Genomic DNA, 27,919 nt, shown 5'->3' with positions numbered 1-27,919 from the left:
CATTTGCTGTGGTTCACCTTGGGTATTTCCAGAAGATATTCCAGAAGCAATTTTCTGGTAGATCTGGATTTTACCTGAGGTTTTTGCAGGAGAAATCATTAAAGAAACTGTGTGGTGCAAAAAGTAAATGCCAAAAAAAGCAAAAAACCAAATAGCTACCGTTATAAATACCTAAACAATGGGAAGAACTACTACATTCATGTTCTCAATATGTAAAATACAATTTATTGTATTTAGCTGTTCATAAGTATCAACACAATGTATTATGTTTGAAACAAACATCTTGCCAATAAATACTACCTAAACATTAATATTAATCTTTTGATCAAATGTGTACAGTGTATTGACTCAATATTGCACAGTGAGTTCTATATGACATTTCCATAGTGCATTCAGTTTGTTACAGGGATAGTTTGCCACAAATATTGCAAAGCATCAGAGTTGACTTTTCCAAGTGAAAACAGCTGACCTATTCCATTAGGGATGGAAGGCTGGTATAAATGTCAGTGTCTTAGGTTAACTGGTTATGGATTCACAGAACCTAAGGTTTTCATGGATGAGGAGACTTTGTTTCTAATATGATTTTTATATCATTGTAAAAAAATACCACTTGCAAATAGAATGAGGATGTTATCATTAAACTCCAGTGACCAGTGAGCTTGCAAACAGGTTCATTCCAGTAAGCTTGTTTTCTCTTGTTCCAATCTAAATATAAATCATATATATGATATATTCAGAGCTGTACCTCGCCACCTGCATTTCAAAGGGCAGGCTGTGCAAGCCCCCAGCATTACTCCAGCTCTTTGTGCCTGTGCTCAGGTGAGACTCAGAACCTGTTGTTATGAGCAGAGCTGACACAATCTGGTCCCAATAGTTTTCAATGTATGAATGCAGATGTAATCCCACAATGGTTTCATAATTAATGGTATCTCATCTTTATCTGATTAAATCTTGATTCTAGAGCATCACTTCTGTGTGGGGGGGTCCTGCCAGTGCTTATGGCATTCCCATGCTCACACAGAGGGCTGGGTGCTGCCAGCAATGTGGCCAGCTGTCCTGCTCTCCTGAAAACCAATGACTCCTGGATCAGATGGACTCATGTGCTCTGGTCGAGCACTGGCAGGACTGTGGCTCACAGCAGATTTTCAACAGCTCACTGTTATTCGCTCTCAAGTCCATCTATGACAAAACCATGTCCGTGGCAGTGGGAGATGACTGCGATAGTAAGGACTGTATGATTTCACCTGTATTAGCATGAACTTACAACTGCTCTGACATTGCAGAAGGACCTTAAGGTGGGCATATACTGCTTTAATACACATTTAAGCTACATTGCCTTGCCAAAGTTGTATGAACTGCCCAAAATGCAAATAAGAATCATGGTCATAGAATGATTGTGACTGACTTGGAAAAGATTTGACCATCAGTATAATGGTGCTTAATGCTTAGCGTGTAGTATCCCTTAGTGCTTAGCATGTAGTATTTCTTTAAGTAAAAGAAAATTCACTCACCAAGTGATACAATTAAAAATTTCTAAGAAACTACTGGTTAAGTATTACCTCATGATTATGTAAATCATGTTTATATCCCTCCTCTTTGCTGTTTATAAGTTTGTATATATTTAGATTCTTTATATTCAGGTAATAGAGATGAAATACTTATTTCTATCTAAAAAGACAGTAGGAAAAAACAGGGATTGAAGGGATTTTTTTTTTGTACAAAAAATACATTTCTATGACAGCAGCCAGTACCTTCACAGTAGGTCCTTTGCTCCTCTACTTACCACCAAGGTTCAGTCATCCATAACACCATCATAAAGTATCAGAATTGTTTCTCTTTCCATTTTTCAGCACTGAAATTCAATATGCTACTACGGAATGTTTCCAAAGCCTTTCTCTATATCCCGATAAAATCAGGACTTTTTTTTTAACTTTAAAAAGGAACTAAATTCATGCAAATAAATACATAATGTGCACTGAAATACTCAATTCTATGATACAGGTGACTTTGGAGAAAAGTCCCTTTATAAATTATGAAACTAATTCTAATAAAAGAATATAGTTTCAAAAAAAATTAAAACATTTCATTTTACTACAAGTTCACGTTTGCTACGTGTTCAAGCAGACTACATTTCCTACCAAGTTGTGTTAATCTGTGGGCTGAGTGACACTCTTTTGGACTGTAGTGAATATTTGATTTTGAGGAATGGCTTCTTTATGCTGTTTTTGTAGGCCAGGGTTTCAGTCTTCATTCGATTCTGCATACAGGATCTCAGGTTACGCCCAGATCTGTAAAAAGAGAGAGAGCTGAACACTCCTTTATGACCCTGACTCTCCTATCAAACCTTAAATTAACGCTGGTAAGCCGATCCCATTAGTGGTACAGAGTATCAGCACCAACGATATCATGTAACCCAACAGCAAGCTCAAACTTCGCAGTTCCGCTAGCACTTTGTGGGGATTTTTATTTGGCTTAGCTGTTCATCTTTTACACCGTTTTATACCCTCCTTTAGTTCCCCCAGAGCAGTTTTCCTCTAACAGCCCTTCCTCCTCACCCCCTTTTACTGTACAATGGAAGAAAGCAGCACCCGCAGCAGGCTGTCCCAGCGCTTACTCGGAGAGTGTGGTCCCAGGAGCCCGAGCAGAAGGCGGTGCCATCGGGAGAGACGCGCAGGGTGCTGACACGGTTTTCATGGCCGAACAGAATGGACACGCGGGACCCCTTCAGCACATCCCACACGTTGATGGTGTAATCGTTGTAGCCTGCGAACAGCAGGCGACCTGCAGAGACAATGAGATTTTACACTGGCAGCTCTCAGCATGCCTGGACTGCACCAGGGCCTTCTGCGGGACACTGATCGCCCAGGAGCCACAAGCCCAGCCTGTGACCACTGCTCCCCTTGGGCCAGCTGTGTCCCCGTGGGACAGCCCTGCCCGCTGCTGAAACACGGTTAATTAGTTAAAGGCATTGTAAATTTTAGTTAAATTACATAGAACGGGTTCCTTCATTAGAGATGGGGGATGACTTCAAATCAGTGACAGACTGAAGAGCACTTTAACAGCTATTGCAGGCTAATAATGCTGAACTCAAACCCTACACAAAAGTTGAATGCAAATGCTTGAATGATTAACAATTTGGTAAGTGATTCACTGCCAAGAGCTGTGGTGCTTGTGACCATGACAGAGACGTTTGCCTCAGTTCCAGGAGGAGGGCAGTACACCACCCACTCACCCCCACCCACGGTGACTGGGGAGCTCTGCATTTGTGCTGGGACAGGAGAGACAAGGATCTCGGGATCTGCAGTGAAAAGTGGTAATGTCTCTTTCTTCATACCCCTCTAATATACTTTTACTATTAATCATTTGTTATTCTTTTAAAAACTATTTACGTAACTGCACTTAATAGTTAGCTACATTTCATGTTGCCTTTGAAATGTTTTTCATTATTATTGTGAAACTCTAGCCCAGCTGTAGTTAATGGCAAAATATTTCCTGCCTTCAGTAGGGCCAGGAAAATACTTTTCATCACTACAAAGAAGCAATAGCCAGCTAGGTTATTTAAAGAGTAATTATTTTTACAGAGGCAAAAGAAAGCTTCCATGCATTTGGTACTTATTACTTTTGATTACTTTTAAGAATTACTGTTTTATCGAAATAAACTGAAAAATTCTACAGTTCCTCTCAAATCTCAACACTAAGATAACCTCCAAAGTTCAAGTCTTACCACTGAGAGAGAAGTCCACACTGGATGCTCCAAAAATGATGCTCTCTTTGGAATAAATTGCTACTTCTCTGTCTGCACGAAGGTCATATAAACGACACTAGGATTAAAACAAAACCAACACACATGCCTCAGTAAATACTGGAAGCACTGGCTACAATATTTGGAAAAAATGGGAGTGGGAAGTGCAGCCTAACAGACATCACAGGAAGCGGCTGCTTGGCTTCTTTCCTTCTGCTTCCTCCTTTCCTTCTGCTTCTGGCTGCTGTAACCGGGATCCTCTACCAGGGATCTAAGCAACACAAGGCTGTTTTGTATACATTGCAGGAAGAACTTTCTTTTTCAAGCCACTTCTCTAAGCCTCCTTCCTGTCCTAGAAAGGCATGAGTGGTGGGCTTTGGGCCATGGTACCCACCGGAGTCCCCACACCCTCCTGCTTCCCCCTCTGTGGTTTATCAGGGAATCCTGCTGCTGGGGAGTGCATGTGGAGATAATCTCTTAAACAACACTTTAGCCACAGCTGGAGCTTGGGAGATGGGATCAATTCTCTAATCACTGTTGAGATCACCATGTGGCACAGAGGAGCCTAGGTGGTAGTCCTGGCTCTGAGTAAAGCCTGGAGAGCAAACAGTCCCTGCCCTTCTGGGAGGCCTCTCTGTTTGAAAAACCTATGTGAAAATAATTCAAGTGAAATAATACATTTTAATGCAGATCTCTGGTTTTCATTTCTCATGGAAAATTCCAAATCACCTCTAACAACCTATACTTCCTGTTTTTATGACTTGCCAGCAAAGTTTGGCTTGACATGGAAATCATGTATCAGGCTTCACTGCCAGACTTCAGACTTCACTGCCATGTAGAAAGGCAGTCTGTTAGCCCTGAAATCAAAATGCACTCTTGAAACTATGTGAACTGAAACCCCTCCTCAATAAGTTAAGCTTAAGCAAACACTGGCCAGATGGGATTGCTAATATTAAGACTTTACTATTGAAAAATGGCTGGTATTCAAGTCTGCACATAAAGAAGGGGCTTTGATTTGCAGGGCAGTGGGGAGCTGCCAGGTATGTGCAGTCCAGGTCTCCCAGCGCTCCACACAGATGAATAATTTCATCAGACTGTCCTGACAGGGAGCTGGGGTCACTGCAGATGACAATACTGTCATCTGAGCATGCTTTTATGGATTACTTCCAGTAGGATTATCTATTCCTCAGAATCCCCAAGTATATAAATCAGGTCAAGGATACCACTGTGTAACACTGCAAAAACAAACCCCTTCATTTAAAGAATGAGGTAGCTGGGAACTGCCAAAACCTCTGTCAAAAGTACAAAGGTGGAATTTCCCATTCTCCTGCTCGAGTCAGGGGTGTCAGGAATGGTTAAAAAAGAAAATAAATTAATAAGAACCTGTGATACTGGGCGTTAGAAGAGAGTGTTTTCACTGGAATTTAATGATGGACAATTTCTCTGTATCCCTCCCTCAGCATCTCAAGAGCCCACAGTACTGCATCCAAGTGTGCAGAGAGCCACTTGGCTCACCACAGGACTAGAGGTATTAACTTCTAATCGCAGTTTTTAAAACATAAAGTCAGGGTCACTCTCTCCAAAGAGCCTTGGAATGTCTCCGCATCCAATGAAGACAAAAGGAATGCTTCTGCCGAGTTTCGCTAGCATTGAGAGGACTCAAAACATGCTCTGAGGGCAGAGTACTTTAGATAAAGTCTTTGCTCCCAGGTGACTCAGTGTGATGTTTGAATAAACAGAAGAAATGAGGTGCCAGGTGCCTCCCCATCATCTGCTCTCAAGCTGCACTTAACTGCCAGCTGCAGGGCTGTGGTGGGGCAGAGCCTGGTCCCCCATGGGACACACCAGCCCCGAGCATCACTCAGGGGCACAGGGCACGGGAGGTAAATGGCATTTTGTATATATTGTGCTGATCAAATTTACCTGTCAATGCATTCTGAGCCCCTCCTAGCAGATTGCTCATAGATAAGTAAGATCCATTAAGAGCTGCGGTGTGATCTAGGATGACCTGGATGCAGTGACTCACTGCAGTGATGTGGCCAAGGCCACCCTGGGGCTGCAGAGGCCAGCTACCCACATCTGCCCTGCTCTGCCCTGAGCCCATGGTCCCTCTGCTGTCTGGGACATGCTGACACAAGCTGCAGCATTTCAGCTGGTTCCTCCCATGCTGTGACCAAGAGCTATGTGAAGCCAAATATCTTCCAGTAAGATAAAACTAATAAAACTAATTTTAGTCATGAAGCTTCAGACATAGAGAATCTGAAATGAGTATTTGGACAGTACCTCTTGTAGAAAAGTTTGCAGAAGTGACCTACAGTGTTACGTGATTTTCCCTAGAACATTATATATGGTATTTAATATCTTACCTTACAGGATTATTATTCCTGCAAATTTGGTGTCACAGGCCCAGTTTAGTCACTAAAAGCCCTCTGTGGATGTGTCCTAGTCTTTTAGGAAAATCTGACTTGGGAAGCAACAGAATTTTCCCAAATTAGGTTGCTGAATTAACATACCGTAGCATCGTCTGAACCAGAGGCAAAAGCATCTCCACTTGGATAATATCTGTGCACAAGTGAAAGAAGACCAGAACACATTACATTACTTGGATGAGGTCAGACTTCAGAAATAGAATCAGCACATTGCTCAACACTGTAAACGTGTCCTCTCCCAGAAACACACTGACCTGACACTGTTGATATCTGAATCGTGGGTTTCAAATGACTGCACACACTGTCCAGACCGCATGTCCCAAACCATGGCTTTCTTGTCACATCCCTAGCAAGAAAGAAAAATCATTGCAGTTGTGCAAATGGTGACATTTGCCCCTCGTGGCTGATATTTATCATCAAGCCCACTACATTCAGAGGCTCTGAACATCACAGCTCCCAGAGGATTTACCCAGCCGAGCAACCCCAGGACTGGCTGCAATGGTACCCTCAGCTGTGCAGTTGCAGGTGGGAGCAGAGTTCCTCAGGAAAGCTGGAGCTGCCCTGCACTCACAGCCCTGCTCCGCTTGTGCTGCTGCCCTACCTCTGTCTGCAGCCCCACCACAGCACAGAGATGCACAACTGACCTGTTCCCTGACCACTTAACCAATATGAGATACCACTACCCATCCATTTAGTTTTATAACTAGTTCTTTTCATACACTGAAAGAGAAAATTAAATCAATGCATCCAGAGGGTTTCTTGCCCAGCCTCCTACCAGGGTTATCCCCTGTCAGGGCTCTGCACCCACATGCTTGATTGTGTGGCTGTGATGAGAAAAACAGCATAGCAGCACTTCATCTCATCCTCAAGCCAAAACCTGCCCTTCCAAGTTGTGCTTTGAAAGGATCATTTAACACTCAGTGCTCAGCACCCTGAAGTCTTTGTGCAAGGGGCTTGGTCCATGTAGTCTAAGTTGTCCTTGGGGCAAGAACCACCTCATACCTGAAGGGCCACGCTCTCAGCTGCAGTGTCTCACTGCTGTCACAGTTGTAGTGACAGGAAAAAGAACATGGACTTTGCCTTGAAGAGTGATGGGAGATTTTAATAACCTTGCCCCTGCTGAGGAGCAGGCAGGCTGAGCTCCAGGGGCTCAGCCTCTCTGAGGCTGTGTGGGAAGAACAGGGCAGGCCAGGTGGCTGCTGCTTCTGCTGAGCCAGAGCACCCTGCTCACCAGACCATGCCACACGCTACTTATTTTAATCAAATATGATAGCTAATTAAATTAAACAGTTTCCTCACAATTCACATATTTCTCTCTCTCTTTTTTAAAATTCTGTTGTTATAATGAAATCCTAGTGTTTTTAGTAAAGATGCCATTATTTAAAAGATGTAATGCTCCTTGGCACCAGCTTGTGGTTTCTGCACCAGGGAAACTAAACAGGATAAAGAGTATTTTGGACCCAGCACATCTCTCTCTTAAGCCCCACCACAGCCCAAGCCCTTCATATTGCTTCCATGTGCACTGTTCTTATTAACCCCTCTGGGAGTTTAGGAGCAAGACCAACCTGACAGGCTGGTGCTTTGACTCCTAAGGTTTTTAAGGAGAAACCAGCCACCACCTGTGGAGAGGTGGACCCCCTGAGTGATACCCAACTCAGCTGAGGAGCTTTGCTCAGAGGGCACTGAGCACAACAGCCAGGGACACAGCCCTGAGCTTACCCAGGAGGGCTGGAATTTTCAGTTAAGTGTTAAATGTAACAGCACCCAGCCTACATGCTGATACACTGACATTGCTTATTCCAGCTCAAGGTTACTCTACCACAGAGGCCCAGAATTCACGGAATCCCTCTATGCCACCATACCTTCACCATACCTTCATGCTGTTCTGCCTCTACCTGCACTGACACAATGGAAGACAGGTCTTCACTGCAGTGGTGTTTTGCATGTGATGAATTAAGCAAATGCCTGTAAGCACAGACATGCCCAAGCTGCTCTATCCACACAAGTATGACATATTCCCTCAGCAGTACCAGAGCTGCTTGTGATTCCTTGCCCTATAATAAGCTGAGCTGTTCCCAGGGAGAATGAACCTATCCTTTCTGGGAAGCAAGCTCGATGACAGGAAAACCCGAGAGAAGTAATGCACTTGGATGGAATTAGCTTTCAGTCACGCTTCAGAGCAGCTGTGCTACCAGCAGGCAAGCTGGGCCAGTGTGCTGGACTCTGCTCCTGATGTGCCAGCCAAATTTGATAAAAAGAGCCAGAACAGAAGATGTCCAGGTATATTGTGTAGGGAAGAGACCACGACTCCAAGCACCCCTAACCCATGGTTGGCACCCTCTGGCACAAGGGCCATTTGCATCATCAAATACAGCATCAACCATGAGCCAGTGCTGGTGGGACTCAGAAACCAGCAAAGTTATTGGTACCTTCTGCAGAGTTACTGGTGGCAACTGGCACCTCAGCTCCTGCCAGCTCTCATCTGCACACTCACTTTCTAATGGAGGGAAGAATAAGATCACCTTGAAAAGGAGTTGAGCCCCATCCCACCTACCTTTATGGCTGGCCTGCCTCACTACCAGGCTGTGTGCCAATGGCTCAGCTGCCTGAGAACAGTGATCCCTCAGCAGCAGGACATGATCTGGAAGATGCCCTGGGTACTCTCCCTGACCAGTCCAGTCCTGCAGCCCCAGTGAGGTTTGTGTGCTCCCCTGCACCAGGACAGGGAGCAGAGTGTTTGACTGATGAAGGGGCTTTAAATGCCTCTGGTACCACTGGAAGGCACAGAGGACTCAGCAACAGCTGAAGATGTGGCCACACCTCATCTTCCTGCTCCAGTTTGCACGAGGGGTTAGGTGTCCAAGCTGCCCCTTGACTCTTGGGACATAGTGGCACACACGTTATTGCAACCCTGCTTCAATGCCCTGAGCACAACCTGACGCCTGCCACACCCCACCTGGCTCTAGAGCTCTGAGCACAGGGAAGGAGCAAAGTGTGGGAAGTCCTCTGTTGTTCCAGGCTCCCACCCACAGGGACTCACACCTCCACTGTGGTAGGAGCCCCATCTCTAACTCTGAGCCTTCCCCTTCCCAGCAGAGGCGTTGTTTTGATCTGGAGCTGGATTGCTTTGATGTGGGGTGGAACTTGCTAAGTAAGCAGAACTGCAGTCAGACTGGCTGGGTGGGTTTGACCCCACAGTCAGGGGTTTAATTTGCTCCAGCTTGGAAAATGTGCTTGCAATGAATGGATTGCACTGGGGCATCCAACATACACTCCAGCACTCTCTCAGTAACATCATGAGCCTCCTACTTTGCTGCCTTTTCACTTCCATATTCCTTAGTTTTGTATTATGAGAGGAGGCTCCTGCTTACCCCAGAGACAAATGTATTTCCCGTTTCAGAAGGGGCCAGGTCCAGGCACAGGACATCAGCTCCATGACCATGGAAACTCTGTAGAAGTTGCCCACTCTCAACATCCCATAGAGCACAAGTTCCATCTCCACTTGCTGTCAGGATCTATAGGATGTGGGAAGAAGAGTCACAATACAAGAATCAGCAGATGACCTTCAGGTCACAAAGAAACAACTGCCATCCTATACAAACACCAAAGGACAGCTTTAATTTAATGAAATATTAGGCAATAAATCAAAGCCATAAGCCCAATGTGAACCTAAGTACATCTTACGGTTATTATTTTTAAGGAAAAAAGGTAGAGCAAAAAAGAGAGCTGTATGGACACCACTATCCCTCCACAATGTTTTAGTAATGGTCCCTTTTGTGTGGTAGGGTTTGCACAACTGACAGCAGTAAGGATCTGCTGGCATTTTCATATTCTCTAAAAAGGAGTCAGAACAATACTGGCATTCCTGTCTGCCCCTCTATTTCACTCTATCCGTATTTAGGCTGCTGGAATTCAGCCCAGGTAAATGAAAGAACTCTTGGAGTTAAGTATACCTGTTTAACTCTCCATTTTTTTTTCTTTCTGCTTGAAATAGTCAGGTTAAACCAAATTAATTTGGCTTAAGACATGGATTTTCTGAAAGGGAAGTAAGCCTGTCTAGACAGTTGTTTGATAAGTCCATCAGCTCTCACTTGTCCTAAACCATTTGTGTGTGAAAGGGCTTGAACACACACTGCCTGATCATAGCTCACAGCTTCCCATCTGCTACAGTACTTGTAGAAAGCACATGTGATCAAGCTTGTTATTGTGGCTAAATCCTGATGATGCTCAATTGTTCAAAATTTCCCCTTGGCACCCGAAACTGTTATGCAATCACAAATTCTGTAGGTTGAAAGAGTCCCTGTGCACTGGTGTGGAAGGAAGCAAGGGTGAACGTAGGAGGGCTCTCAGTTTTGTACACAGGTTTTTCTCATGGTTGGTGAGGAAACTCAAGTGATCCCAGTGGGTAGTTACAAGTTAAAAACAAAATTCTCTTCAAGAAGAAAATGATCACACAGTCACGAAACCATTCACAGAGTTGCACAAAGGTTAAACACTGAACATGTTTGACAGATGCTGCAAAAATTCTTCCCGTAAACAGAGGTCTGCAAAGCTGCAGAACAGACTGTTCCGAACCCTGCAGTAGAGAGATGCTAATGCTCTCAGATGATAATAGCAGAAGAAAGTCCTGAATTGTCTTCCCAGCCAGTTTTGAGCCTAGATGAACTCCCCTGTTCTGGGGAATGTTTGTACTTGGCTGAGGAATGAAGACTTTCAGCTCTGAGGATTTGCTCTGTAACACTGTGGAAGGGAATATGAAGGGAATAGGAGTGGCTAAAGGTGTAAGGGAAGGGTCTGTTGGCAACCCAGAGCTCCAGCTAATGCTTAAAGAGAAATCATATGGGCTCAACTTCAAGGCCCTGCCACACTTGGGAGCATGGCTGCCTGCCCTATGCAAAACACTTGAGATCCCAATTAACTGCTGCTATTAATACACATGGAGCATTGTCACGTGGGGAGCATTATCACACCACAGAGCTGCAGATACCTAATTTAGGAAGTGAGGCTCTCTGCTCACTGAGGCAGGGGAGGCTCTCTCAAGCAAGACTGGTTTGGGGCACTGGGACAAGGTGTGTGGGTCACCCAGCCCTGCAGCTCGGGGTCCATGTGAGAACATGATGAGCAGCAAGGGTGGGACCCTTTTTCAACACCCACAGCCTGGGAGTGACTCACAATGAGCCACCCTCAGATCTCCTCTCTTTCCACTGCACTGCCCAAAGCCCATGAGCACACTAAGCCCTAAACTCCTACCCAGTCTTCCACGCCTCTGTGGGAAAAGTGAGCTGCAGTTTAAGACAGCAGTCAGGGCAGAGCTGCAGCCCTGGCAGCACCTGGCAATGGGAGCTTGGGGACACCTCCACCTCATGCTGGAGCTGCTCCAGGATAGCACCACATCCCTCCTGATGCAAACTGAGAGAGCAGAGCTGCTCTGCACACAGCTGGCAAAACTCCTGCACAATGTACTTGTTGCACTATGCACCCTCAGAGTTACTGAATAGTTTTAATTCTCAATAGTTTTAATTCTGATGCCTTTATGTAAGTGAAAAAGGCTAAGAAATCTGGGATTCTCTAGGATCTGCAACATAAGTGTCCTAACAGAAGCTTGGCTTGTATTTGTTTGAATAATAACATGCAGTGCCATATATGATCACTTACAAGCCTAGCAATCATAAGAAAACTTATTTTTAAAGACTTCAGAAAAATTTCTGACTCACTAAATATAAAGCACCTTAATCCACTGTAATATGACTTTATTCAATATTAATACATGACCTTCAATATCAATGCAGTTTGCTGTATTTAATATGGAAAAAAGTCCCCAACTTTTCTTTCCTTTTTGTAGAGAAAAAAAAATGCTATTTTTCCTGTCATAGGATTTAATCTCAAAGCATTTAGCTATAGACAAGAAAAGAGAAAACTGGGTTTATATCTCATCAAACACATTCCACTTAATGTAGACTCTAATTCCACACAGCTCAGGCACAGGAAGGTCAGGGCTAAGCAAGCCTGAGTGCTGGGTACCTCCACCACTTGTTTCCATGGCAATGGACTTAAATTAGCACCTCAGAGTCATTACAGAAACCAGAGAGTGACAAACAACAACATACTCTCGGCTTCACATGTCCTGAAATAGAAGCAACGAGAGCTGATATTTCCTTCTGAAGAGCTCCAAATATCTGGAAGAAGGGGACATGGTATTCCCTTTCCAGCAGCTCTATTGACATTGAGAGCTATAAAAATGCTCCATTCTGCCACTTATTTTGCTGCAGAGCTGCACTGAGAAGAGCTTTAATTAAATTCAGAAACCAGAGAGAACAAGGGGATTATCCTGGCCCCTTTCATCATCTTCTGTGTTCCTAGAGAAAGAGATCTTTGAGATATTCAATAGAGAGGAAGGCTGGCTTGGTCTCAGATCTGCATTCAGTTCCTGGCTTTGCCATCACCTCCCATTGTGGGTCTCTGTGCTCCACCCCCCTGCCTGTGAGATGGGAACAGCATCACTCCCTCGCGGGAACACAGCACTGCGTGTAGAAACAGCAGGTATGGCCCTGTGGGGCCATGCTCAAGCTCAATCATATCACTTGGTACAAATAAAAAATACTTTGAATGAAAGCAAAAGCAAATGTTGCCGGATGTCCGGGACAAAGCAGGCAAACAATACAGTCACCATCAGCTGGCACAGCACCCAACCCAGTCCTGGCTGAGCCAGGTTTTAACTATTTGCAATAGTCTGGGCTCCTAAAAGCTCAACTGGGGAGCAGAGAACATACAGGTACCAGAGAGTTCCCTCTGCAGAAGCCACAGACCTTTGTAGGGACAGCCTGGCCACAGGCTGTGACAAGCATTTCCTTACAGCAGCTTTTGCAGCACCTTCATTGCCCCCTGCAAGGGTGTTCCAGCAGCCCCTGCAGGGGCAGGACGTGGCCCTGGGTGCCCCAGGAGCAAGGAAGGACATGTGCACTGCACCTGAGTGCAGCTCGTGTTAGGTGATGGTGAGCAGCGGGTAGGGAATGCATTTACCTGCATGTCTGAGTTAGTGAAGCTGCAGGCAGACAAGTAGTTCGTGTGCATTGCAACAGATTTCTTCTTTGCAGCCATATTTTCATTTTTTTCAAATGTCAGAGGGTACACAGAACACTTGTTGTCCAGGCCACTGAAGAGAGTAATAATAGCAGTAACAGAGAGAGAAAAACTGGTTAAAACTGCAACGACAAAAGGCGAGTGGTGATAAGAAGGACACCACCTGTCAGTGCTGTGCTGCCAAACCCTTACAAGTACCGACTTCCCTGTATTGTGCTGTGTGGGATCTCCCTGTGCAGGGAAGCCCCAGCTGCCTCACCAGCCTGGCTGCTTTACAGAATTTGAACAGCTGCACCCTCAGTATTTTTCACCCTTATCGAGTTTATAAATGGCACTGAATGAAACCTCACGAAAGTATAAGCTGGGAGGTGACAGCAGCCACCTCAGGGTTAATGTTTCACATACAGCCAAACTGCCATTTTTCTGCTGACATCTGTCATGGCAAAGATCAGTATTTCAGCATCATTATACACCTACCTTAACAAATGTGATCTAGCTCCTATTGAAGAGGCAGCATAGCCAGTAGTGGGTGTGAAGACAAATCTTATAGAAGAGTTTGGATAAAAGGCAACAGAAGCACTGACCCCTGTAGCTGCTGTCCCCTCCTGAACAGTTGTGCCAGATAAGCTGTGTCAGACCCAGGACTCATTTCTGAAGGGAAGGACTTACATCTGCCCCTTTCCTAGAGCCGTGGTAGATCAGTCCTGCCCTGGTCTCTGGGATCCTGGCACAGCACCAGGTGCTGGTTCTGTGCCTTACATTATGTGCATGGCACTTAGCTGACAGCACAACAGAAATACAGAATTAGGTGCAATGCATACATGCACTGCCTGTCTCTGCTGCAAGTGTAAAGACAGAGCTTGCTTGCCATTCTTTGGGTTCTAGTCAAAAACAAGTTTCCAGACTCCTTTCCACCCACAAAGTCTGCTTCTCTGTCTCAGTCTGCTGTGTTCTAGATCTGCAAGCTGCACAATGAAGTCTCCCTTTGTTCCTTTTTCTTGCCCCAAGCTTGCTTTGTCTGACCCACCCAGTTCCTTCTTACAAGATGTTTTGCCAACATTTCATCTCTTTGTTTTTTCCCCTATCTAAACTTATTTTTTCCAAACCTGAGCCCTCAGAAAACTACAAGATTATCAAGGATGGGGTTACTTCTCCCCATCCCATCTCAGCAAGATCTACTCACATACTGGTAATCATTAATGATGAACCTCTATGTGATAAAAAAATGAGTGCAAAGTAAGAACACAATTAAAACCTCTTTCCCTTAGAAAATATATCCAACATAGACAACCACACTAGAAAAGGAAAGTTGCATGCATGCAGAATTCCTAACCCATGATATAAATGCTGAAAGAGGATTATTTTCCATGCTTACACAACAAATGTTATTGCACTGAAGTCAGTGGAGATAATATGTACAAGCCATTATGGAAATAGAATCAGAGGCACTGAATGTAGACCTTCCACCCACAATCACAGCATGCAAACTTTTATTTGTCAGCTTCTGAAGCCACTGGGACACTGTAACAAATCCAACTTCTCTGTGTAAGCTGCTGTGGAAACTGGGAACTTACCCACAAGCAATGGCACATCCAGAAGGGGCATAGGCACATGCCATCACCCAGGTACACGGCATGGTCACGGCGTGTTCCTGAAACACAGCATCCCTTTAGATGGCACCTCACTGCTCCTCTAGCCCATGCAAGGAAAACAGTGGGAGTGATAAGTTCAGTATTTCTGTGGGACATCCTCAGGGTCAGTGCAAGGTATAGGTGTTTCCCCCAGCCATAACTCAACATGTAAGTCAACAACCCTGACTGCAGAATGCAGCAGAGCAGCACGAGGATGGCCAGTCCTTCTCTGACACTCTCCACCTTATTTATGAGCCCCAAACTGATCCCAGAGCATGTTTTATAGGATCATCCAGTGCTGTGAGAGGTCCCCACTGCTGCACATGTGAAAGTGAGTTAAAAACAAGTAGTTTTTCCTCATCTGTGTGGTGCAGGGTAGCACGAGGCAGCCCAGACAGGGCTTGGAGGAGCAGTGGTACCATTTCACAGTGAACACCACAGCTGAAGGATCCCCAGATCACACACAGCACCTGCTACAGGAGTGCCCAGGAAAAGTTCCCCTGTTTTGCTGGCTGGCCTTTGCCTCCCTTGTGGGCAAAGAGGTTGGATCAGACTCTCCCACTGGAGACCATGACAAACCCCAGTGCCCTGACAGGAACTTTGCTCAGAAACAGGTCAAGGGATGTGACTTGTCCTGGGCTTCTTTTTTTGGGGTGCTAGTGGAAGTCTGCATTTTATCCCATTATCCCACTGCCTCCAGTGACACCTGTGAGCCCTTCACCCAATCCCACTGTTATTTGCCCTAGGCATAGAATTTTGCTGAAGTTCCACTTACTTTGTTGGTGGTGAAGGAATCCCACACGATCACCTTCCCATCCTAAATGAAAGCAGAAAGAGAAACTGAGGCCTTCCAGAGATGTGGCTGCTTCCCAGCTTGGAGAAAACTCTGCTGCTCATTTCCTCTCCCCAGTCTGTTATGTCCTTTTGTCTCCATTTTAACAACAGCACAGTGCTCACAGTAATGCACCAAGGAGACACTTCTCAGTAGTGCTGTTATATCTACCACAAGAGAAGTGTATCTCCTCCTCTCTGAGATGACTCATGTTTGATTAAAAGACCAATTTATTTTTCAATTTTTTTCTCTTCCCTCCTAATGGCTTCATGAGTACTCCTTTCACCTGCAGCACATGCCACAGACAGGGCCATCTCCTCAGGAACCTGCCACCTGTAAGCCCTCACTTGCCCCAACTGACTATGGATATTGCACTGTTTATGCATCTTCCCTTTCCAGTCTGATCCTGGTTTTTCCTTTACTTGTCACTACACTTACTTAACCTTCAATTATCCATTATACAACCAGCTAAACAACCATCACAGAACCTTGTACAGAGAGCAGCACAATCACTTGGTGTACACCAGCTACACTCGTGCCAGCTACTTTGCCATATGCACATAAAATTGTAATCTTCCCTGTATCATGAAAATTAAATGTTTATTACTGAGCAACAACTACTTCTGTACCTGGACTTACAGTTCTTAAAATAGAGTAAAAAATGCATTTCAACCTGTCTGTTCAGTTTTCTGATCTACACACTAACATTTTAACCACTTTTAAAAGTGTGACATTAAATATTTAAATTATTCTCTTTGTGGAGATCACCATGAATGGTAAAAACTCACAGTACGTGAAGGTGGCTTGCAATGCAGATTGCCTATTTTTATCCCTCAAGTGAGACCCCTGACAGATTTCATGTAGGTCAATGAACAGCTGTGAGATGCAACAAGCTCACTCACTGCCATACTGGGCTCAGGATGAACCAGGGGATCTAGAAAGCAATTATCTCATTACCTCCTCCAGCTTATGAGACTGGTCTTGAGCAGGTGTTAGGACTGTTTCTCAAAATGCCCAACTAAATGCAGTAATTTTGGCAGGATATCTGAGGCTTTCAAGGTCATATCAATCGTACAGACTGCAGAAGAAATTTCTGTGCATAGAAATCTCTAAAAAAAAATCAACATTTCTTCTCTTCTCCTGATTATTTTCTCTGAACACATAACCTGAAAAAATTGCTAAGTATTTAATCTGTAAAGAACAAGGAAATAGACATAGCCTCACATGAGTCTATTTTTTTATTGCAGGAGGGAATATGGGAAAATCTGTGTATGAATGGACAAGAAATATTTAGGGTATTAGCTACAAGAGGTGTACCAATGATTCAAAGGTTAGACTTACACTCTCTGAACAAATACATTGCCAATGAATTTCTTTCAGGGCACCTTGAAAACATTTACAATAATCCCAGGTATCATCTGATAGCAAGAAGATTTGTATAGTGCCCAACAGCATACCTGGGAAGAGCTCACAATTCTTCTCTTGTCTTTGCACCAGTCCATACAGAGAACTTTGTTCCCATGGCCCTTCAGGGTCCTCCTGGTCTTCATCACAAACTGTCCCAGTGCCTCCACACGCTCTGCCACCTGATGAACTGCAGACAGCTGATGGTTAGAGAGCCTTTCAACAAAGCTCTGCCCTGGCAAATATCTGTTTATGAGTAATGCCCCTGGAGGGATTAATCCATGAAGTTTGAGTCCATGGTGCAGTGAGCTCTGCTTCAGAGCTGGCAGGTGGCTAACACCAAGGCGGGTGGCACAGGAACATATTCACCAGATAAAGACAAGGATGAATTCACTCAGGGTTGAATTCCAGGGATGTAGCAGCTGAAGCTCTTGCAGATCATCCCACCCAAGTGGAACTGGAAAACAGATTACCCCTTTGCCCCCCTTTACTGGGAAATGTTCAGGCCTGCAGGTGGACAGACAGGTGTTCTGGAGGTGAGACTCCCAGCTGCAGCACTGGGGTGGTGCAGTGGGATGCAGGTACTGGCCACTGGCACTGGTGACTCTGCTGTGCTATTCCTTCTGGACAGGAGCAGAAGGGCCAGGACACAGCTCTGAGTGAGCAGGAAACTGGACATTTGCCATAAGAGTGCACTACCCAACTTTTCAACAACAACTATGGACATCAAGGACTTTGTGGAATGTCCCTTCTATAAAAGAGGGAAACAGAGGGTGGGCAGACAACTTTCCTGAGCAGCATCCTCTGGTGCAGAAGTCAGTTCTTTGGTACCTCATTTAATAGCAGTACTTTCAGCTGATGTTCTTCAAAACCCAACAAATTTACATTTCTGCTTGTGCAAACTGGCTTTGACATAAAATTCATGCAGCTGACACAACTAGAAGGTGTCTCATGTAACTCTGATGCCTCAAGCTGGGGTCACCGGTAAATGTGTGGGAGAAAGTGTCATCTGAGGAAACCATGCCCCACTCCAGCATGTTCATCCCATGTGGAGCTGAGTAGGGCCATGGTGTATCTCAGCACCCAGGGGCAGCCCTTCACACACAGGGAGGGTGAGACTCACTTCAATTCCCACAGCAGAGTAGAAATCCTGAGGCTGGAGACTCTGGCACCAGAATTAAAAATTACTCTGTCTAGAGGAGGGCTGATAGGATCCAGCACTTCCTGTGTTGTGCAGCTGTCCACACCAAAACCTAAGATGATCCAGCTGCTGCTGGCTGTGGGAGCAATGCCTGGCTCAAACCTTCTGAAATAAATGGAGAAGCTCACATACTTTAATGAGCTGAAATTTTGAGCTTTTCACTGCCCTGCTGGAGACTGAGCTTCACACCCCCATGGCAGGAGGTGCTTTGGAGCTGCCTTGCTACTTCCTCCTTCATCACTTTTCTGGGGCTGCAAGAAAGCTGATGGGCTGGGAAGGGCTGTGACAGTGAGAGAGCAGGCATCCTGAACGTACAGATCATTTCTTGGCACAGGCTCAGTGAAGCAATTTCTGCCCAAGGCAGAGACTGATTTCTAGTGGATTACCATTTCAAGAGTTGTCTTTCAAAGCCACCAGCCCCACAGGCTGTGCCAGAATAATGCTCTCAGCTGAAATCTCTGCTGAGCCAGGGGACAAGCGCTGTCCACCATACCTCACGACTTGCCCATAAGTCAGAAGCAAGTTTCTGAGAAAGTACCATATAAACCACTGGGGAAAAGATACATTCCCCCTTACTAGTGCCCATAGAAACCTACCAAATGATCCAATCAAAAGACATGGAAACACAGGACAGGAGGTTATTATGGCAGCTGGAAAGATGCTTGTGTCCAGAATGTATCTGAAAAAAACAAATGTTTCACAGACACTGGACAAATGGTTTCCATTATGTGAACGCAGCTGAGACTCTGTGAAATTGTCTGGTTTAGCCTCACTGATTCTCTGAGGATGCTTATCTCCAACCACAGCCATAATAATCCTGCTCCTGCCTAGCACAGGTTTGAGAGTCAGACAGTTATTTTTAAGCATTCACCAATATTCAAAGATAGTTAAAATCATGCACCCAGACAACTAGATTAGCTAAAGCCAGTAAACAGCTTGAGTAGTTTTACAGAGGTCCAGATAAAACTGCCTGCTTTTCTTAAAAATATTGTTTGGCCTGAACAGGAGGTGTGGAATTGATGCAGATACTCTTGGGTCTTTGATCTTTTCTGTATTGGGTCTAATGGTCTCTCTGGCCTTAAAAATTCATGGATTGCACAAACAGAACAAACTTTTGTCTACACCCAAAATTTTAAGCTCTTGAATTGACTCCTTAAAATGATAAGACTGCAAATCATATGCATGTTTGGCATTTCCTTTTTCTATGCACATTTTTGAGAGCTGCTGTTCAGAACCAACTGAACAAATAAGGGCAATCCTATTTCAGCCAGCTATTTGTTTTGGGAACCACAGAGGGAAAATCATGATCCAAGCACAAGAATGCAGAAGATACAATTTTAGATTAGGGGGAAAAAAAACCAAACCAACCACACAAAAATCAGAAATGATGCCTTAGTCTGAAACTTACAAACTCTGCAGAAATAGTACCTGGGAATAATTTAGGTGTAAAAAAGCTCTGATACAGAATCAATGATATAAAATATCATAAGGGAGCATTGTGCTACAGCAGCATAACACTTTTGTCTTAGAAATGCTGTAAAGGCTTTGCAAACACAGCTTTCCAGTGGAAATGCACACATTTTATATATAACAAAGAATTTCCCATGATATCAATGGCACACTCAGTTACAGTATCACTGTAATCATAGGTAAATTTTTGTGAGCAAAAATGGGTTTAAGAATATGCTTAAGAGGTCTGTTAATCAAAGACCCTGATACAGAAATGGTACTATAGGAATATGGTGATTTATGGTAATGTTTGTGTAATGAGGACATCTTTGTTTAAAAATTCTGATTACCAGTACATTCATATAACATTATTGTCTTACTTAGACAAGAAAATTTTCTATTTATTCCAGAATATATAAATATATATTTTATTGTAATCCTTCCCAACCTAAAAATCAAGTGTTTTTCAGTCCCTCATTCTTACAAAACACTAAGAACTAAATCAATAGATACAAGCTCAGATTCCTTTTCAATGCTTAAGGCATCAGAACACATGAAATAAAAGTTTTTATGACCTGCTAATATTTTAATAGAGTGAGCTACTTGATTTCAGACGAAAAAGTAACTTACATGTTTTTCTAAAAAACAAAACACTAAAAGCAAACAAAACCCAAATGAAACCAAAACAAAATCCTGCAATGTATCGTTGTAATTGTAAAATAACTTAATGATAATAAAAGGATTTTTTTATATCTCAGAACTTGTGAATACCTATTTGAAAAGCTCCATTAACGTAAGGTGAGCTTCTTTTTCCTGAAAGGGGAAGGGGTTAGGGGCAGGGCCAGCCGGGCTGAAGTCTGTCCATCGCATTTCTGCCGGGTTAGCCCTGGATCCTGAAGCTGCAGCTGATCACGGTGAGTTACACATCGACAGCTCCAGCACTGACTCACCCGCACCTCTGAATCAGCACTGCATCCCTGCAACTTGTTTCCCTGGCAGAAGGGGGGCAGAGCAGCTGTTTTTGGAAACAATGCTCCTTTTTAAGCCCTTCCACACCTCGGGTGAAACCCCGGCCTCATTAATGCAAATTCCCATCAACTTCCACATGGCTGGGGTTCATCCTGGCTGCTGACACTACACCCAGACGCTGCGGGCGAGTGCCGGGCTAAACCGAGGGTATTTCAGGGCGCCCGCCCCGCCGGCTCCCAGGCAGCGCGGCCGGGCCGGAGCGCCGCGGGGCCGGGGATGCTGCGGGCCCTGCCCGGCCCTGCCCCGCGCCGGAGCCGCGGGCACGGCAGCGCGCTGTCCGCGGGCCCGGGGCACGGCGTGTGCGGCCGCAGGGCCCGGGGCAGCGCTCCCGCTCCGGCCCGGCCCAGCCCCGCTCCCGGCCCCGCTCCAGCCCGGCCCAGCCCCGCTCCCGGCCCAGCGCCCGGCCCCACTCACGCTCCACGTCGTGCAGCTTGGCCCGCTCCTCCTCCAGCTTGCCCTTCAGGCTCTCGGCCTCGCTCTTCAGCGATGCCAGGGTCTCGTTCTCGTGCAGCCCCTCGGTTGCCATCTTTGCAAAGGAAGCGGGGAGAGCGGGGATGAGAGCGGGAGGGAGGAGGAGTTTGCCAGCCCGGCTCTCGGGGATGCTGCCGCGGCTCCTGCTGCCTCAGCAACGGCGCCGGAGCCGGCCCGGGCTCCCCCTCCCCTCCCGCTGACGTCCAGGCCAGTCCTGAGCACGCACACCGTGGGGACCAGCATCCCCATCCTGCCGGCTGCAGCATCCCCATCCTGCCGGCTGCAGCATCCCCTGTCCAGCTGCTCCAGCATCCCCTCCTCCAGCATCCCAGTGGTCTCCAGGCCGGCATCTGGGACCAGCCTCCCCTCCTGCCCTGCTCCTACACATATCCCAGGCCCTCTTCACAGCCCAAAGTTTTCATTTCCCCAGAAACACATACCAATGGCTTTTTCTGCTACATACCTAAACTTGTTTGTACAAGTTGCACAATGTGGGAGAAAGAAGGGGAAAAAAGCCATCAGTCACACCAATGACATTTTAAAATATTAGATTGTGAAGACAGATCTTGTCCAGGGTTACCAAGTCCCATCTTAGTTCTATCACTCCCTGATACTCCTGTGGGTAGGGGGTACTTGGAGAATCAGCTATGCAGCTCTCTGGCCCAGTTCCTGGGCCAGCACGACAGATGCAGTAGTGAAATCTGTTCTCTCTACTATGCTTTGAATTCCTGATTTTTAAATTTGGTGTTATCAGGGTACCTTTCCTTTTTGTTTCTCTCCTTTAGACAAGCTACCCCTTGTACCACTTGTATATCCTGCTCTCAGATGTGCACGTTAGAGTCTGTGGCATTCCCATCTCTTGAAACTGAACAGTTTCCAAAATGCCAAAGAGGAAATAAAGAGACCCCCACTTTGGTGTGGTGTGAGCCCAGGGGCTCAGCTCTTTGGGTTCTGCTCATATGAATACATGCACAGGGAGCAGCTGATGCTTCCAGAGAAAGAACTATGGCACATAGCTTTTTGTTCCCTGGGAGCTCCTTGAAAATGTCCCCTTTTTATTGCAGAATTGTCCTTGATCTACAAGGAATAACTCTGTGCAAATTGACTCCCATTATCTCCCTTTAGCCAGAAAATAGACAATCCAGTGGCTATTGTTCAACCTGGGGATGTGCCAAGATTGGAGAGGGAGATAAGAAAATGCTTGTTTGCAGCTGTTGTTTGGACTCTGGGCACATCCTGGACAAAGTGTGGGTCTCAGAGAAAATAAAAGTCCCTTCCCACTCTGGGTTTAGAAGCAGTGTTGCTGTCCAACTGGGATGCAGAGGCAGAGCTGCTGGGCTCTTCACCATCACTCTGGAGCTGAACGCGGCCCGGTCTGGCCATGTCCACAAGGTCCCTTTCAGTCGATGGCTCTGCAGGCAGAAGCCAGGTTACTGTGAATCAAATGCAGTGGCTCTGTTTCCAGTCTTGTCACTGTCCACAGAAACTGGTGTCATCTAACCCAACCAGCCATGCAGGCAACCCTGAACTCATCACAAAAGAAAATGTAGGCAGTATGGGTTCACACACTGCTGGATAAAGGAACATCCTTCAAAGCCCCTGAGAGTAATCAGCACATTGGAAATGCCTTCCAGCACAGACTATGCCAAGGTAATACAAATTGAGTATTTTTAAAGTGATACCAAAAGAACAGAAAAAAACCAAACCCAAGAAACCCAAAGATCTTTTAGCAGGAAAGTGACAGAAATCTTCTTCCTGTGCATTATCTTCAGGTCTAAAAAATGAAACCCACTTATATTAAACTCAATAATGTTGCTGTGTCCTGGGGGACTAGCAGAAGTAGATTCTGAAGAAGAAACTTCATTTTTGAAGGATTCTAATCTATAACAAATGCCTTATTTCTGACACCTGATAAGTGGAGAGGCCCAGAAGTTAAACCCAACAAAAGGCTCGTAGGAAATTCCTTTGCCTTGATAGGAATGCATCAGCTCTCAGGAATTTGGCATAGATAACACCTATGTGTCAGACAGCTGGCATAGTTCTAACAGTGAAAAATCCAGTTTCTTGCCTTACTGATGTGAACAATCTCACTGCCTTGTGGCATGGGATTAAAAAGTCTACAAAGAACAGCACAGAAGGTGAGAGTCTTTGGGAACTGTACGTGTGCAGGCTGATACATGATACTAATCCTGAGATGATGGGGTCAGCAAAGCCAGGAGGTGACAGGGAAGCCTCTACTGAACAGACTGAGCTGTAGAAGTGTGTGATACATAATGTGTATTTCATCGGTTTGAAAAAAAAATTTTTTTAAAGTATTTAATTCATCTGACCAACTCCTGCTTAACTGCCCATGCCATCATTAGCTAACCATGCAAAAATACAGGTTAGAGTAAGGCCAATTGGGAGCTTTAAATAAAATGAATCAGGGCTGAATCAATTTAGATGATAGCTTAGTACTACATCAACGAGTGCCACACATGGCAAATACACCAGATTGCAGTGATGAGTGATGGGGATCCATGGAAGAAAGTTGGTCCTGCTCTGGTAATAGTAACACTGGGGAAAATGAAGGATCTAGCAGTATAAAACTAATTGTTGCCCACCTCAAAAGTCAGGCCTTTAAAATAAGTTCCCTTTCTCACTAATTCACCAGCTGATCTCTTTTCAAGTTGTAAGCTAATTTTGTGGTGAAACTAAACCAGCAAACATCGAGTTTCTACTGATTAGCACCAAACTCCAAAGCAGGCAAAACCCTAGAGGAAGAAGATTATTTTGTCTAAAAGACAAACAATTGAAGTAGGATGATGTCAACACTGGGAATCAGCAATTTCTAATTCTGTTATCCCTCGACATATGTTGTTTTTGGGGAAATCACCAAGACTGGCTGATGAAAATGTATGTGTACATCTGCTGGACTGAAATTAGGAGTTGCATGGGCACATTAGGGAACTGCAGAAAGATCAGCAAGTCAGACACCACAATATGCACATGCATCCACAAACACAACTGGCAAAGGATATATTGTGCATTTTGACATAAGCCAAAGCATACGCACAGCTCTGAAAAAACAATTTAAAAGTCAAGGATGGAATTTCCCTACTCGTGTATTCCTGTACTAGTGCAAAGAGCTCTCTGTGTTCTGAATATCTGCTTTTAAACCCTTTAGAAAATATGAAGCAAGTTAAAGACAGATCTACCAGAAAGCCCCAGAGCCCTCTGCAGTGCCAATAGGAATCCTAACAGGCTGTTAGGTGCTGATGCAATTCCTCCTGAAGTCTCAGTCTGCTTCCACCTGCCAGCTGTTCCAGCTGCTCAGAGTCTGACGTCCTTACTGCCAATAACAGGGAGAAAGTTGCAGGAACTGTAAATAACAAACAGCCAGTTTCCTGCAATTCCAGCATGCATTTATCAAGTCATGCAAAAATATACCAAATAAATAGCCAAGAAGGCTGTTAGCCAAGAAGGACCTGAACAAAGCAGCAATTTCAGTCAGGAGAAGCAAATAAACTGGGAAGGGACTGCCTTTTGTCTTGCAGTCATTACATCTAAACTTCCTCCTAAACAAAGTAATGCATGGGAATGTGCTGTATCAGCCAGTAAATTGTACACATGTACCACCTACACCTCCAAATCAGTGCTCTGATCTGCCTGTACAACAGTGCTATGTAAACACAGCTTGCTAAGCCTTTTAGCATTTCTGCAGAGATCATTTCATCTGACACTCAAATACAACAAACTGTTGAACCCTACAGTAGAGAACACTTCTGGGGAGGAAACAGTGATGGATGTCTTCTCCAACTGATAATACACAATGGTTTAGGAAGATAAAATAAAACTACTGCAAGCTGGACAGCAAAATTCTGAAGTTTACAAAAGGAGTTCTGGAGGCCAGCTCTTCAATAGCCACATAGGTTCATGACCTTAGCTGTGTATTTCACCTAAAAAAACCCCACTGTGATGTCTCTGGAACAGAGCTCCCTACCAGGAGAGTGGGATATCACCTCATCACTAATTGCTGGAGCTTAGAAAGCCTCCAACAGAAGACATTCCACTGTTCTGCAACTTTTTCCCACCTTATCCTCACTGTAGCAACCTCCAGCTCCCACCCAAGTACCGCAGATAGCCCATGAGACAACCTGGTCACAGTAGGAAACGTGGGCACAAAGGAGTTGTGACAGCCCTTCACTGGTGTCTGAGACAGACTAGGTGAATGTCACCTCCCCTGTCTCTAGTGAATGACTCTGTTGTGATGATTTAATCTTTTTTTTTGTTGTTGTTCTTTCAAAGGCAAGTGGAAAACTCAAGATCATAGGCCAAGCAGAGCACACATGTATCTCAGGGAAGAGATGGGCACATAACACTTGCACAGCAAATGTGGTACCCTAGGGTAAAAAGCTCATGGCCATTTTCCAATCAAGAATCATAAAAAAAATCCTTGAACCCTGGGGCCACCTCACTTGTAGGTTTGTGGACACACCAGGTGTCTGCAGAGGTGTTTGTCTGGCAGTCTGTGGGCCTAGCAATGCTTATTTGCTGTCCAGAAAAATCCACCTTCAGAGAGCACTGCTCCATTCCCCCGTGGCTGATGAGATCAGTGACGTACCATCTCCACGCAGAGCGAGCAGTAGCTGCGCTGTTCTGATTTCACAGAAACGGGCCTCAGGGGCTTCTCTTTGCTGCACTTGTCGCAGGGACCAAACACAATTGCTAAAAAGGTCTGGTCCATCTTGGTGGATCACAAGAGCTGAAAGAGAAGAAGGAGGAAAGCATGCACAAAGTCCAGCACAAAGCTTCCCACCACTGCTGTGCCAGCTACGGAGCCTAGGCCGTATATAGACATCTGCAGGCTGGATAATCTCTGTGACTAATCTCTCGAGCTGGATGAATTGCCACTATATACAAGACAGTCATGTGCTCTGCAGAGTCTTTTTTATGAAGAAAAACATATAGCAAAACATATTTACACACACCATTATATTATGTGCTGTGCATGTGGGTTCACTACATGTGGAAAGTACTTTTAATTTGTACTTAGCCATTGCCAGCAGTTAATAACCTGAAATCCACAGCAACAGCTGGACTTCTGAGAAACCTGCACTGATCAATAAATTTTGTTTTTCCACTGCATTATAAAATAGTCATTATTATGCATTATTTTTAACGCTGAAAATATGACCTAGGATTTGGTCAGCAGCAGCTACAAAATATTACGACCAATATGCTGTTTGAGCAGAAATTGATGCTTCAAGCACACTGACAGCTGGGTCATTACAAATCCACTTTTGTTCTCAAGCCAGGCATCTCTAAGATCAAAGCACTATCACCAACAGAGTATTAAAAACTACTTGAGAGTCAGAAAAACAAATGAGAATAATATTGCAGTGTCATTTTTGTCTGTACATTTTTCATAGGGAAAATGGGACCTTTAACCTCTTCTAAAAATGGAAGTTTTAAACAATATTTAGACTTGTACATAGAAAATGAATTTGTGGTAAACAATCAGAAGTAGTTATCGCAAGGGAGATTTAAATGGAACAAAAGAAATTCAATGACCTATGACATTTTAGAATTTGTCTGGCTGGACATTATACAAAAACCAAACCAAACTTTACTCTGTGTACTTGTCTCCATCCTGCTGTTTATTCTTATGTATTTCAATGGACTGTTTGAAAAGTAAGACAATAAACGCAGAAATCCTGCCCACTTGTAAGTCAATAAAAGTTTTGGTGTTGTCTCCAGGGGATGCATGACTTCATCCCAAAACATGTGGGAAGAAGAAATCTGTCCTGGAAGGAACTACAGTGTAATAATTTAAAATTTGCAAGGAGGTTTATGTTCCACGTGATGAAAAGCAGCAAATATGGCTGAAGCTTTAAATGTATTTTTTTGCAAATGTGAACCCGAGACCATATGCTGCCACCCTTTCCAGGGAGCTTCTGTGTGCAGGTATTGCTCAGTGCTGTAAAATGCCTCTAGTGCCTGGGCTCAGCTCTCCTAGATCCTTAAAACTGGACATTGACAACTGAATAACCAGTTATTCCAAGGTTCTCAGAATTAGTGATCCCTGAGGAACCACTGATCTTATTTGAATGAAATGTCATCAGTAGATCCAGACACTTTTGACAAGGATCTATTAGGCTTGGAATACTCTAGGCAAAATTAATCTTTGATAAAATATGAGAATTCGCTGGAGTAATGTACAGGAGGAATCATACCTGCTATCAGTATTTTACTACAGTTGAGATTATGACACATCACAAAATTCTACTACAAGAGAAGCCACCGAAAGTTCTGAATAATTAAAAAGCAGTATTACTCCTGACATAGTATACAAATCCACCACTATGACAATTTTTCAAAGATATTTAAAGCAAAAAGGTCTAAAACCATTGCAAGTTCTAGCATTATAGCCTGAATTTTTAACCTTACTAGGTTTTTAAAGTTACATTAGAAATTTAAAGATGGTGAATCATTAAGAAATGTGTTATTACAGAGAAATTCTGTACAATGAATCATGTTGTAACATAAAAAAAAAAAAAAAAAAAAAAATTACCCACCTTTTCAGAGAGCAAGAACCTGGAGATTCTCAAGATGGCTAAGTAAGCCCTGTGCAGCTGCTAACGTAGAAAGACAACCTTCCTATTAATTCTG

At 44.5% G+C, this 27,919-nt stretch overlaps 1 protein-coding gene across 1 annotated transcript; it reads right to left on the bottom strand.

Annotated features, from left to right (window-relative positions):
* Nucleotides 1–198: 198 nt before the first annotated feature.
* Nucleotides 199–27,908, bottom strand: GNB5 (G protein subunit beta 5). Its single transcript, XM_038147344.1, has 13 exons — nucleotides 27,826–27,908; nucleotides 25,872–26,012; nucleotides 21,212–21,323; nucleotides 17,172–17,308; nucleotides 15,658–15,699; nucleotides 14,826–14,902; nucleotides 13,192–13,324; nucleotides 9,543–9,686; nucleotides 6,426–6,517; nucleotides 6,256–6,304; nucleotides 3,725–3,821; nucleotides 2,615–2,781; nucleotides 199–2,288 (listed from the first exon to the last, which is right to left on the bottom strand). The coding sequence occupies exons 2-13, from the start codon at nucleotides 25,992–25,994 to the stop codon at nucleotides 2,277–2,279; spliced, it is 1,185 nt and encodes a 394-aa protein (XP_038003272.1). The 5' UTR covers nucleotides 25,995–26,012; nucleotides 27,826–27,908; the 3' UTR covers nucleotides 199–2,276.
* Between the last annotated feature and the right edge of the window lie 11 nt (nucleotides 27,909–27,919).

This window comes from Motacilla alba, chromosome 10, assembly GCF_015832195.1.
Source record: "Motacilla alba alba isolate MOTALB_02 chromosome 10, Motacilla_alba_V1.0_pri, whole genome shotgun sequence".
In the NCBI taxonomy this organism is placed as follows: Eukaryota; Metazoa; Chordata; class Aves; order Passeriformes; family Motacillidae; genus Motacilla; species Motacilla alba.
The sequence above is the reverse complement of the archived record's forward strand: the minus strand, read 5'-3'. Positions and strand labels throughout refer to the sequence as shown.

What these genes read in the sequence shown, in the direction of transcription:
- GNB5 (XM_038147344.1), bottom strand. Translation starts at nt 25,994, where the DNA reads ATGGACCAGACCTTTTTAGCAATTGTGTTTGGTCCCTGCGACAAGTGC. An exon ending in GAAATACATTTGTCTCTGGG is followed by an intron (nt 6,518 to 9,542) that starts GTAAGCAGGAGC and finishes CTTTCTTGCTAG; the next exon opens with GGATGTGACAAGAAAGCCAT. An exon ending in TCAGATATCAACAGTGTCAG is followed by an intron (nt 6,305 to 6,425) that starts GTCAGTGTGTTT and finishes ACTTGTGCACAG; the next exon opens with ATATTATCCAAGTGGAGATG.